The 13,127-nt window shown below is 40.2% G+C and overlaps 1 protein-coding gene across 1 annotated transcript; it reads right to left on the reverse strand.

Annotated features, from left to right (window-relative positions):
* Positions 1–9,933: 9,933 nt before the first annotated feature.
* On the reverse strand, positions 9,934–11,864 carry PAS_FragD_0029 (Subunit of the NuA3 histone acetyltransferase complex that acetylates histone H3; the record flags this gene model as incomplete). Its single annotated transcript, XM_002494313.1, has 2 exons — positions 9,934–11,373; positions 11,436–11,864. 2 exons carry the CDS (start codon positions 11,862–11,864, stop codon positions 9,934–9,936), a joined length of 1,869 nt encoding a protein of 622 aa, XP_002494358.1.
* Between the last annotated feature and the right edge of the window lie 1,263 nt (positions 11,865–13,127).

The raw sequence follows: 13,127 nt of genomic DNA on the forward strand, positions 1-13,127 counted from the left end.
GAGTCCGCTGACGACCCCTGATGAGTTACTACGGAAACTAATTCATATAGGGACGATGGATTTTCCCCTCTGAGAGGATCGTAATCATCAGGGAAAGCTTTCTTGAAATTCCTTGTCCATTTCTCGTTCATAGCATATAATTCCTGCTGATTCTTCTCAGCGTAATCTCTGGTAGATACTTCTGCAATACGATTATTTAACCTTGCTTTCTTCAATTCACGACCCTCGTCTTCATTTTCTTTTTCGATTTTGTAGAGTTCGTCACGTACTTTAATCTTACTCTCCCTAACCTCTTCGTCGAGCAAATCCGCAAGATCAAGTTGGAAGGGAAACTGCACCTTTCGTAAAATCTTTGACTTTTTGCTGGTGTCTCTTCTCCAAAAAAATCTCACAAAGTGAATCGTTAGATACTTGGGGAGTCTTGTAACCCATTTGGAAATTTCATACTTTGCATCTCTTCCCAAGCTTTGGTTATTCTTCTCCAGCGTCTCCTTGAGATTGTTGATTAAACCATCCTTGAGAAAATTTGTATTTATACTGATGTGACAGTTCAACTTCAGTGAATCTTCGTATCCAATAACTGGAGATTCGTTTGTTTCAAGACATCTCGTGGAGGTTTTGAACTCCACTCTAAAGAAACTAGCAAGGTCAGGGTATTTCCGCAATAAAACACTCAATAGCTGCGAGTAAAGCTCTTCTGCATCCTGCTGCTTAAAAAAGCCTTGATCATTTCGTTCGTTGAATTGTGGAAACTGAGTTCTAAGGGTAGCCAGTAAGTTAAGTGGGCGTATCCCAACCTCCTTGCTAGTCATTCTTTGAAAAAGCTGATATAGATGATTTACAATGGGTTCGCTACGAGTCTCAGAATCCAATCTCTCCTTTATTTCTTTAATCTCAAACATTACCTGAAGGGAGCTATTCAGGTAACAGGTGTTTACCCAAATTTACAAGTCCAGATGGCTCATTGTGGTATCCAATAAAGTGTTCATCTTCGTCGATGTCTTCGATGAACTTGGGAGCAGGCATTTTATTATCGGTCACATTGATTTTCTCTGGTGTCCCTAAAACCATGACAGACTGACCTTCCTTCAGAGAAAACTTAGATAGGTCGCTATCATCTTTCACCTGACCGCCTTTGAGTAAAATTTTCTGACGATCAGGGGGGATGTTAGTCAACGAGTAAATTTGCAGCTTCAAAGTAAGGCCCGGCTCCTTAAGATCAATTTCCAGTGGATATACTTTCCCAGCATTTTTTATTGTCACTTGAATCATTAGTAAAGTCTCCAAAGCGTAGAGTTGTAAAACAGGTAAAAGAAAACGCATTAATGCGCCCTTGCTACAGCGTTGCATATTCACTTCTGAAGAAAAAAAATACTAACCTTTCAAATGAGACATCAGGTGTAGATTTAGGAACAAAGGTCAATAAGAAAAGGAACGTGGTTCGTGTATAATATGTAATAGGTAGGATTGACAATAGGGGTGGCAATCGAGCTTACCAGTTTGAAATATAGAACCTAACACCAGAGGACGCTGGTATGATTCTTGGTTAATATGGAAACTCTAGCAAAATGAAAAATGCTCATGACATTAACTAATGTTATACTTTATATGCTTAAGAGCGCAGCAACTCCAAACAAAGAATCAAATAAAAGGTTGTGAAGACCAAACCAGCTCAAGAAAAAAAGTAATTTGGGACTAAACACAGTCCAAATAAATAGATGAAACCTTAAATTGAAGCAGGACATTAGAAGACTGGAACCTGCCACCGAGTAAAATAACATGTTAAACAATAGTTTCAAACGAATCAGAGATTCAATTGGATTGTTCTGGGAAGCAGAATTCTTTATTAATTGCAATGATCCCAACGATGCTACAATTGGCAAGGACCAATTGGAAATGAAAGTTAGTATCCCTACCGGTATCACATCATAACTTCTTAACCCATTAAACGAATTGGAAAGGTCAATTGAAGAGAGAGCATTGGTGTTTCCCATGCAGAAAAATGAAAAATTCTGTAAGAGAAGGTTGTAGGTGAACAAATATGAAGGAGAAGCTGAAGGTCCCAAAAGACGACATACTAGCTTTTGAACTAGTATCACACATACTAGCAGGCCCATGTTTTCCAATTTTGTCTGATTCAATAGAAATAGATTGAATAGAGATAACAGCCCAGGAAAGATATGGCTTGATTTTCTATCCAATACAGATCGAAGCAAAGTTAATGCGGTCGTTACAGTATAAATTTCAAACGACAACTGCAAAAGTGGGGTTACACAGTCCTTCCATTCATCTAATTTGTAGAAAGCTGTCACATAATTCAAGATGAAGCGCAGTAAGGGGGTGACCTTTAACTGCCCAGCTGCTGAGTAAAATCCAATCAGTTTAGCCAGCACACTTGAGAGTGCTTCAAAACATGAAACAATTGTTATGAAGGTTCGAAATCCAGTTGACTCTTTGTTAAATGATCTGTTGATATCATTCAGAACAACACAGTATGCCAGAATACCAATCGACCAAATGGATATGCTTGAACCCTGCAAAAGAGAAGACGTCGTCACGACGGATAGAATATTGAACTTTTGCCCACTATAATTCCATGCTCTCATTAACCGGAGAAATGCCATTATGGCAAAAAAATTCCAGTACTTATGTTGTACTTTGATGTCTATGAGCAAGAAGTAGCTGAATAGAGAGAAGAGAACAATCAATCCCCACCAAGTTTGGTGCTCCTCTTCCACCAAAGATGATCCATGCATCGTAACCGAATAGGTAAAGATGAATAGTTGTATAAGCTTGTCAACGTTCGTTTTACTTTGAAAATTGCAACTGAAATCGGCCAGTACTACCAGTGAACAGAGAAGAAAAAGAATGAAACCGAAATAGATATCAAAGTAGTTGTAATCAGAATATGAACTCATCAGAAAATCTTGGGCAGTATTAATAAATGCGTGAATGGATGCTTCTTCTTCGACTTCAACGCTGTGAGCAAAGAGACTAGATAATAAATGAAAGTCAGAGTTGTCATCGTTTGTTTCATTCAGTTCCCTTCCGAATGCCTCCTCAAGTATCCTTTTTAACTGATAAGCATTCTGAAAAAGCAGGGACTTTCTTTCATGTTCACAGTAAAGATTTAGGATTTCAGGAATCAGCTTGCCAATGTTATTTTTGGGAATGGGAATACCCAGCAGACCTGATAGTGTAGGGACAAGGTCGATTTGTTGGATGATATCCAAGAACTGGTACGAGTTAGTAATATCCTCTTGAGGAACAGTACGATTGGAGTGGAAAGAAAACTGCTCACTAATAAAAACTAGTCCAGCAGATGTTTCTCCTGCGGAAGAGCCTCCATGATTCCCAGCATCGTTCATACCATGATCACCCAAGAGTATCATCAGTGTATTAGGGTTGTTCAGAAGGTGCTTGCTGTATATTGTTTTTACAACTTCATCCATTTCTTTCTGTTTGGGAGGCATATTGGGAGAGTTTGGGCCACCCTTATGGCCAATATGATCCAAGCCCAAATAATGTAGGATCATACAATCCCAGTCCTTCGCGTTCTGCAGTTCGTAATTCAAATGTCTCGTCACATTATTATCCACCTCAGTAAAATCTGCAACGTAAAAGCTTGATGTGCCATCAACTTTATTGAAATATTCGGGAAACAGCTTAGTCCAAGTATCATCACCAAACATGTTCACTTTCGCTCCAGATTTCCACAACTGTTTGACCCAACTGTCTTGCTTACTTAGTGAGGATGATTGATCGTCCTCTGCTATATTCAAGATAGCATCTAGAAAACTCGGTGTGGAACCAGTGGTGATGGCCTTTAACCTGGGGAGAGTCACTGTAGGAGGATTTGAATAGGCTGTATATCCCAGAGCCTTGCCTCCATTCAGAAGACTATGGACAAACTCCATTGAAGAGTGGTTAGAAAAAACGAAATCACTCCTCAGTGCATCAACAACCATAAATATGAGTTTATCAAATTTAGGGTCAGGCACTTGATAATTTTCTATACAATGCTGATCACCCTCCCCCTGTAGTACAGCTTTCACGGGAAAAAACCTTTTAGAAACCAAATATATCCGATACATTGCACTATGTAGAGTACCAACAGCAGATAAATCTTCATGCTTACACAATAAGAAACAAATAAGTTGTTTATGAGAATATGAGAGCGGTGAAAAGATAGCACTGGAGAGACAAATCCTTCCTTACATACCAGCTGTAGATGGCATAATTCGCGAATAATGTAGCTGAAATAAAACTCAATGGGTAGCTTACCCCTTGCAACAATATCTTGCTTCAATGCTTCGTTTCCGCCTGCGAAATTTGCTATCAAAGAACGTCATACGACTAAACCATTCATCTTCTTTCAAACCAGAATTTGTGCCAGGACCTCCTAAATTACCTAAAAAGGAACAAGAGGAATTTGAAAAATTGCAAAAAATAGCAAACTCACAATCGGCTATCGACCAGTACAATAATTCACTAAAGGATCACCCTTCTAACATGCAGGCTGTCTCTGAGGGACGAGCATTTTCAGAGCAACGTCCACCAATCCTAAAATCCGATATTGGAGCTTTCTCTCCGGAGTACCTCAAGACTGTGGCAGAGTTTGAAGGTGAAAAAAATCCAGAAACTGGAGAGGTAGGAGGCCCAAAACAAGATCCTCTCAGAAGATCTTCTGAATGGACATACAACGGGCGAACTATTGATTTTTAAAATGTTACGTATCGTATATGACATTATGCCCTACTGTCCCCCTAACCGCATTCAATCTTCACACTTAGATCAAACGCTCAAGCAGATTCATGCAAGTCTAACACAGCCAGTTTATCATTGACCAGGCGTAACTGCTTAGACAACAATTGCCGAGCTTCGCGTGATTTCTGCTCATTTCTAATTAATTGTTCTTTCATGTTTTTCCAGCTGTTGAATTCCAGCGGACGGTTACTTGTGAGTACTTCTTTAACCGTTGGGATTAAAAGTGATGCATTTGTTTTGTTTTTGTTGTAGGTCTGTAATTTCATTTGGAGGTATTCCACTTGATTCACTAGAAACTTAAACTGTGATTGAATTCCTTGCTCTCTATTGACAACTTTGGCCTTTATTAAATTCAATTCTCTGAAGTACTCCTTCTCAGCAGCAGATATTGGTAGCGACTTCCTAGTGGATGATTCTAAACTGCACAAAAGTGCGGTCAACGAAGACTGAATAGAGGAGCATCTCGATTTCATTCTTTCCAGCCTATTGGAGTACTGAGTAAACATATATTTCACTGCAGCAGCGTGTGAATCTTAGTTTTTTTTTGTTTTCATAAAGTCTATAATTTGATCTTTGAATTCTTTCTGCTGCAATGCGAGTCTATGCAAAAGCATCAATGACAGCTTATTGAGTGCAAAAATTCGATGCAACATCTCATCACCAAGTTTTTGCACCTCCATGAGGGTGGCCTCATCGGAAACAAAAGAGCCAACGGAAATGGTTCGCAAGTGCTCAGCATTTTTTCGCTTTATAGATTCCAGAAAACGAAATACTTCCTGAAAAGGTATGTTCATGAGAGAATTTTTACGCACCGTTGCTATTAATCTTTCAATAGGTTTACTGACTTGCTGACACAAAATGCTTTGCGAAGGTGCAACAACAACTGAGGTTGGAATCGTGACACATTCTACAGTTTGCTTCGTTAGTATTATCGCTTTCTTACCTTCAGCGAAACCAGTTAACTGTGCTACGCCAAGGACAGTGTCCGAAAAACTGGAACCGTCCCTATGCCGCAGCTTTGAAAGCCTGGGTTCCCTGTTATCAGCAGTTAACAAATGGTAATCACGATTCTTTATCAACACTGAGTTAAATGAAGGGAACATTAGACATTTGGATTGAGTTTTAAAGTGGGCGATGACAGTCAACACCGAACCATTATGAGAGCCTATGTCATTCCTAACATTCTTACTTCTCCATTTCATACACAAATCTTTTTGTTGTCTCAGAACCAAAATACTTCCATTACTCCAGGAGCTAACTAGAATCACTTGATCCTGTGAGTTAACGTGGCAAATATCAATACCGTCCTCTGTGTACAGTTCATCAGGAAATTTCGAGATGATCAATGGTCCCTGCAACTCCATGGAATTAATGAGATCTATGTTTACTGGTATCACGTAATGCTTCTCAACTAAGCCAGTCGTTTTACTAATTTTAAACTCAACGGGGAACTTTTCCTTATTTTTCAGCATTTGTGAAACAAGTTTAAGTTGAACAAGAGCTTCGATACTATCTGGACTACTCTTAGCTAGTTCAATAGTTTGATCTGTTAGTTGTTTCAAGAATGAGAGAGAAACGGACAAAATGGTGGGGAAAAATGGAAAAATAGTGTACACATCACCAATCTCTGTGTTAACATACAATGATAAAGAGCCCACAGCATTCACGGATGATCCAAAACTAATAGACGTTGCATTTAATGTGTCTTGGTAACCCAACCCTTTGCATTCAAGTTTTTCATTCAAAGGAAAGATATGGAACGGGATTTCAGACGATAAATTTATGTCAAATGATCGCACACAGCCATCTGAAGCCAACACGACAACATTCGACTCAGCTTTGCTCACCTCATTAAATAAAACTTTGCAAATATCTGTAGACTCAAACTTTCCAACCACTTGCGATTTAGCATACAAGATACCATCAGACGTTGATGCAACTGCTTCACTGGTGGGTAGCGATACCAACATCAAATTCTTAGCTCCATGAAGTGCCATTAAAGTTCCAGAGTTGTTCAACAAAGCTTTAACCGGATCAAATCCTATGGTCTCTGATAACTGCAGTAGTTTGTATTGTGAAGAGTGGACATTGCAGGTTCTAATTGATCTTTGAGTTACAAGGAAGAGTTCGTCATCGTTCCTAGAACAAAGCAGGTCAAAATTCAAAATGCTCTCTTCAAGCAGCTGTTCCGATGAAGCATTAAACCCAAGATCTTCTGTAAACTTGAATATTGGATGGTTGAGGTCCATAGTATTGTATAAGTTGGAAAAGTGATAAAGACAAGAGGACGTAATAGAATAGAAGGATTACGTACAGAGGATAAAGGCTTGGGCGCGAATTCAGAGAAAAATGAAATTCATAAGGGCTGATTTATGGGATCTCTTATTTACTGTTACATCTACAACTGCAGTCAGGAATTGCACACACGAAATGTTTGGAGAACCAGTGTTCTGCATGCCCCGCATGCATCCCGTGGTTGCAGGTCAAACAATAGCTAAACCAATTTTGGAACTGGGAATGGTCTTTGTTCATATCTGCTGTTTGGATAGCCACCGCAAAGGAATCGTCTTCTGGAGCTGCAGCTCCTAGAGACAAGAGGCAAATGGAACAATGGGGAAATTGAGAATGACAGTGAAGGCAGCGCGTACCGCTAGCTATTGGACGATGGCACCGAGTACATTGCAAATATACCTGGCGTGGTACCAGTCCTTTAGATGAAGACGACGGGAACAATGACTTTGATAGTTTGGTTCTAGCAACATCAAACTGGGCACGGACCGAGAAGGCTCCCCAACTATTCAGAACCGTTCGATAAGCATCGATCCATGCGTTGGCCCTCTTATCCACAAAGAACCGGGGACAACCATATGAGCAAAGCAGGGATGCAGTTTGCACATCGGCGGTACGATCCACGTAAGATTGCAGCAGATCCATTCCCGTCGGTGTAATTCCAGTCAAAACGAGGCCTTCTATTTCCCCACGAGCAATCACCGTCTTAGAAACCCTATCAAGAAACATATCTAGGTCATGATCAGGAAGAAATCTGAGGGCAACGCCTAGCCGCTCTCTTAGCGGCAGTGCTGTTTCACTCAACACGTCCCACCAATCATTATCCGCAACGAACGCAAAAATCACTCTCAGATAAGGATTCTGCAATTCGGAAGCCATCCTGCGACATTGGTCCCTCCAAACGGAAGTACCACTCAAAGAATTTGATTGAAGATATCCAGCTATTGCGGCTCCTATCACTCGAGTTTCTTGAGATGGCGAACTTGCAAGAATCTCCACTGCCCTGGCCACATCACCGTGAAACACTGCCCAGCCCGCAGCTTTCTCGTGCAATCCTAGCTCAACTAACCTTTCCAGTTTCTGATGAAGTTCTTCAATCCCAAAATCCCAGCCAGCAACGACTAGGCATAGGCGGCGTTGCGTTTCCTTAGCAGATTTTACCTTCACACCAATACCTGGCTCTCTTTTCGAAATAATAACGTGAGCTGCTTCTATAAAGTACTCTTGTTCTAGAAAAGCTGGGTGTAACCTATGCTGTGATTTTAATGCATCGATGCCGATCCAGATACCAAGAACTCCTTCATATGCCAGGTCTACGCCTTCTGTTTTCATGGTACCATTAAATACGTTCGAATTGTTGATTGCCAACCATTTCCAAACATTTCGTAAACCTAAATCGTTTGGTTTTAGTTCCTCTAAGATGACAATATTGGAGCCTGCATCCGTTGAATATCCTCTGATGGTCCTGTAACGCATCAAAGTACAAGCGTCGTCCAATATTAAAGCATCAGTTGCAGAATCTGTAGCATGTTCAACAATTGTTCTTGAATTAGCAGGTCTATCCTCCATTTCTGAAGCTTTATCGGCAACATCATCTAATATTGAATCTTGGGCATGTGCTAGTGCAGTGTTTTCGATAGCTCCAATTCGTGTGTACATACCTTCACTGCTTGCTAAAGTGATGTCGTTGAAACAGCTCCACGTTATAGCCTGAGCTGGCTCATGAAGAGACATTCGAAAGATTGTTCCGGATTGCCGCATGCATATAATATCCACTCCAAAATCTGTATCTTGTCTTGGAGCGTAATCATAGGATACAACGCGATCATATGTAGTAGCAACATCTACCACTGATGCTACGAACAGTTCATTATCCTCGTATCGGTCAACTGATCTAGAACACAAACGTGAGCCGGTCTGCCACCTACGAATAAGTTCGCCACTGAAAAGCGTTGAGAACTCACCAGGTCGCACAGAGCTCAATCTCAAACAAGATGAACCAGTAGGGATTAGCCTCGAAAATGATAGTAAGGGATACTCAGTTATCACCGATCCAGCTCCAGTACTGTGTAACTTTCTTCGATCCCAAAATGCCAAGGTACCATCTTCACCGCTAGATGTAAATATGTTTGGGTTATAAGGGTCTCTCTGTATACCAGATGTACATCTTGTCGCCACCTGGAGAGAAACAGCGTCGGCACGTAAATCTAACTCTCTCAGAAACTTATACCCACCTGCCAATAATGCTTCTTGCTCATGTTGAATAAATTCTGTGCTCACAACCCCCTCATTAGGAAAAAATTGTGACATAGGCTGTGCTGAAATTCCTCGACTGCTGGCATGCCGAATGTCCCAAATCTGAACACTGTGATCTTGTCTAGCTTTGTCGTAACCAACACTTAGTAAGCCACCAGTTGAACTAATAGCAACACTGTTGCAAGGGCGCAGTTGTTTTGGCTTAAGCAAAATAGCTGACCCAGACGCTCCGTCAATCATGTCAGTAATATGTGTGACTCCATCTAGTTGGCCGACGGCAACTATACCAAAATCTCGTGGAGAATAAGTTGCAGTTTGAATGTTCTCAAAATGAGTGCGGGTTGATATTTTTCGAATCTCTGAATCTGCTGTCTCATGAATTGAAATCTCTTCACCGTTGGGATGAACACATACAAACGAATTGATGGGGCCATTGTTCCATGTAGTGGCTCTTAGAACAATTCCTGACATGTAAAGATTAATTAGTAGCCGACTATACAAAAATTCCATTCAAATCGCGGTTTTCTATCTATTCTTGTCGGAAGTTTGTTTGTCTCTCTTACACCAACAAAGTACAATACCTTTTACCCATGCCAAATGACACAACCGTATCACCTTTTGTTACAATGCATCACTCAAATTCTCCTCTGCCAAAACTTCTTTTCCGATCCACGGCACAAACCTGATATCTGTTGTTTCGTTGGTATCCATATAATTTGATCGAAGAAAGTCTTTGTCTCCCAATAGATGGTGTTCCAGCTTTGAAGCCTCTAGATAAACCGAAGGAGCAAGTTTCCTCCATCGATTAAATCTTCGCACAAAAATGGTAAATTTTGTGGTAAATTCTGATACAGTTTTGAAGTGGTAACTATCTAGATGATTTAAAAGATCATTGAATTGTTGATTCTGTGAAAGAAGATATTTTTCAGAAGAATTCAGATTGTTCAAAACATGATTTCGAATGATATATGTGGCTGGAAAATTTAGGAGCTCCATAGTACCCACTCTAAAATCAACAGTCCCTAACTGTAACTCAGACCTCAAAACTATTCTCATAGCGAGTTTGCTCAGTTGTTGAACGTCTCTCTTCAAAATGCTTAACGATTCTATACGTTCTGAAATCTCCTTAGACGACATTTGACCGTAGTAATGTATTGGATCTAGTCTTTTAATCAGGGACAGCCCGTATTTTGCTTGTCGTTTAAGCGCCCAGTAACCGCATAGTTCGTAGATAGTGGCCTTGGGAGAGTCTACATGGATGTTAAAATCGTCAAAGAAATGCCCTAATTTATTTGCAAACATTTCCGGTGCTATGTGAGTCCCTGACGATGTCCTCCAAGAAAAAACGTCACCTTCTTCAGGGCCCAATAGTGAGACCTGTCGGCTAAATCCACGTTGGCAATATCGTCTTGTTCGGCAAATTCCTTGATCCAAATCTAACTTTCCGTTTGAAGGTATAGGCGAATGCTTGTCGCAGTAGCTAACTAAGTAGCGAGGATTGTTTAGGCACGCTTGTAACCCTTTACTTAAATCCAAAAACAAGCCCGCTCGCTTGGCGCATGTCACATGGTACGCAGTAAAACAGTTCTTGTTGGAACACTGAATACATGCGCCTATCTTAAGCTTGCAAATAAAGCATTTGAGCTTCCAACGGCTTCGAGGAATTAATTGAGTACCTTCAATGGGCTCCATGTATATCGGATTAGCAAAATATAACTCGTTGATCCATAATCCACATATTATGTGACTCCATGAACCTGTATCCGTCTGTTTGAAGGCACCAGTAACAGACGGACAAAACTGGCATCTCTTGGGTGCACCTTTGGCTATAATGCATCGCCTACAAAACCAGGGCCCTTCAGGAATAAACGTTATTCCATAGCATTCCTGATGCACTGCTATGTTACATCCATCGCAGAATATAATCACATTATTGACATCGCAGTCACTCTCATTGCATACTGCGCACGGTTGATCTTCTGCATATATTCCAATGCCATCATCTGATCCATACTTACTATCTCGAAGCGTTTCTGAAGCTTGATTAGGGGGAAGAAGCTTCTCTAAAAAAACCACTGGAACTCAAGGTAAGTCATTGCAACCTCTAAAATCTCTAGCGATACTTTTGAAAGTCTTGCTCCTTTTCTTCGTTCATTGAGGAGTTTAAGATAGCAATAATCCTGTTCGTCAATATCGTAAAGGACTTCAAAACAATTATCACAGTTAGAAACACCTTTAACAAGACTATTAGTCTTCATATTTCCTCTCCCATACAATTCGGCATGCCTTTTTTGTTTACGAAGATATCCAAGAGTTCGAAAATCAGCGTTGCGGACCTTGGAGTCATGCAGCCTAGATTTATACCGCGTATTCCTAAACGAAGGGAATCTCTTCGTAGATGCATCCAAAAAAAAACCAGATCTAGTTGATTGGCGTTGATTTTGTTTAAACCTTTTGGCCAGTATTATTCGGAGAGGAGCTTTCTCATCTAAATCGGGATAAAACTCCCTGTAATCAGTTTCTTCCCTAGGTTTATCGATGTTGTATACCATTGTATTATTGTTTGCAACTTGCTGGGGGACAAGAGACGAGTGTGAACAGTGTGGTAATTTCTGAAATGCACGTAGATATTGCAGAGTAATGATATTGATATTGAGAATCAATAGTTAATCAACTGGAAATAAGAATCAACAGGAAGCTGTGGTAGTTTCCTGCTCAAAGTCAATATGGCGTACTTGGTCTCTGGAGGTATAGTGGCCTACCCTATTCGCGGCTTTGATGTTGGTATCCATGGATAATTTGCAGTAATAGGCAGAAATATACTCCAAACCGACCACCTTACTGTCGGTCCAACAAAGCTGACCGAAAAGTAAGCTACCCCACCCCACCCTCTTTAAGTAGTTCATTCAAGGAAAATATTAACCGGGACTTCATAAGCTCACCCACTCCAAAGATTTTTAATTGATCAGTAAACGAAGCTCCTAAATGGATGTCCTAAGTTCTTGCATTTTTTTCTCAGTAATTGAGGCCACTTATTCCTGTCAGTGATAATCAACCATTTTGAATTTCTTATGCGATAGGAATATAGCATTTGAGATTAAAATACAGAACATTGCCCATAACAAACACCCCTCTTTGAATTAAAGCTTAAGTTTGATTTTATTTGTGCTTGAGATTAAATGTTTTGGGCACGGAACGAAATACCAAGATTTAAGTTTGAATAGACTATCTGAGCTGCAAATTCTAGCATAGATAATAATGCCAGTATTATATAAGGCTATCATGAGGAAAACCTTAGAATGTCACATCATACAATCTAGTCTAACCCACCTATTTCTTTATATTTTCCAGAACAGAGTGACTAGAGAGTCATCTGCATTCTATTATGAAAGAGCTCGAAGGTGTATGTATGTCTTTCTACAAAACGGCTTTTAGACAGCTGCAATTGAGTGAACAGAAGGAGTTAGAGTTTGGGTTGTGGTCCAATTAAGACAAACAAACACCATCACCTGGGAGATATATGAAGAGAAAAGAAAGCAAATGCATTTCATTCAATGAAGAGCCAGTGACTACAAACAGTGGCAAAACTATATCAAATGTCGTTCATAACGTATAGTTAGAATGCAAGAGAGTGAGATTAATCCTCAAGTGTAAGCGCGAACTTCCATTACAAAGTACTACAGCATCCGCAATTCATACTGTCCGCCAATTTTAGTTTCGTCTTCAAAATTCTTACCATTCTAAGATGGCACAAGATGCTCCCTTTGATCTTTTCACCGATACTACCAATGATTCACATGAAAGAAAATCTTCTA

This window comes from Komagataella phaffii, chromosome 4 (genome assembly GCF_000027005.1).
Source record: "Komagataella phaffii GS115 chromosome 4, complete sequence".
Lineage (NCBI taxonomy): Eukaryota > Fungi > Ascomycota > Pichiomycetes > Pichiales > Pichiaceae > Komagataella > Komagataella phaffii.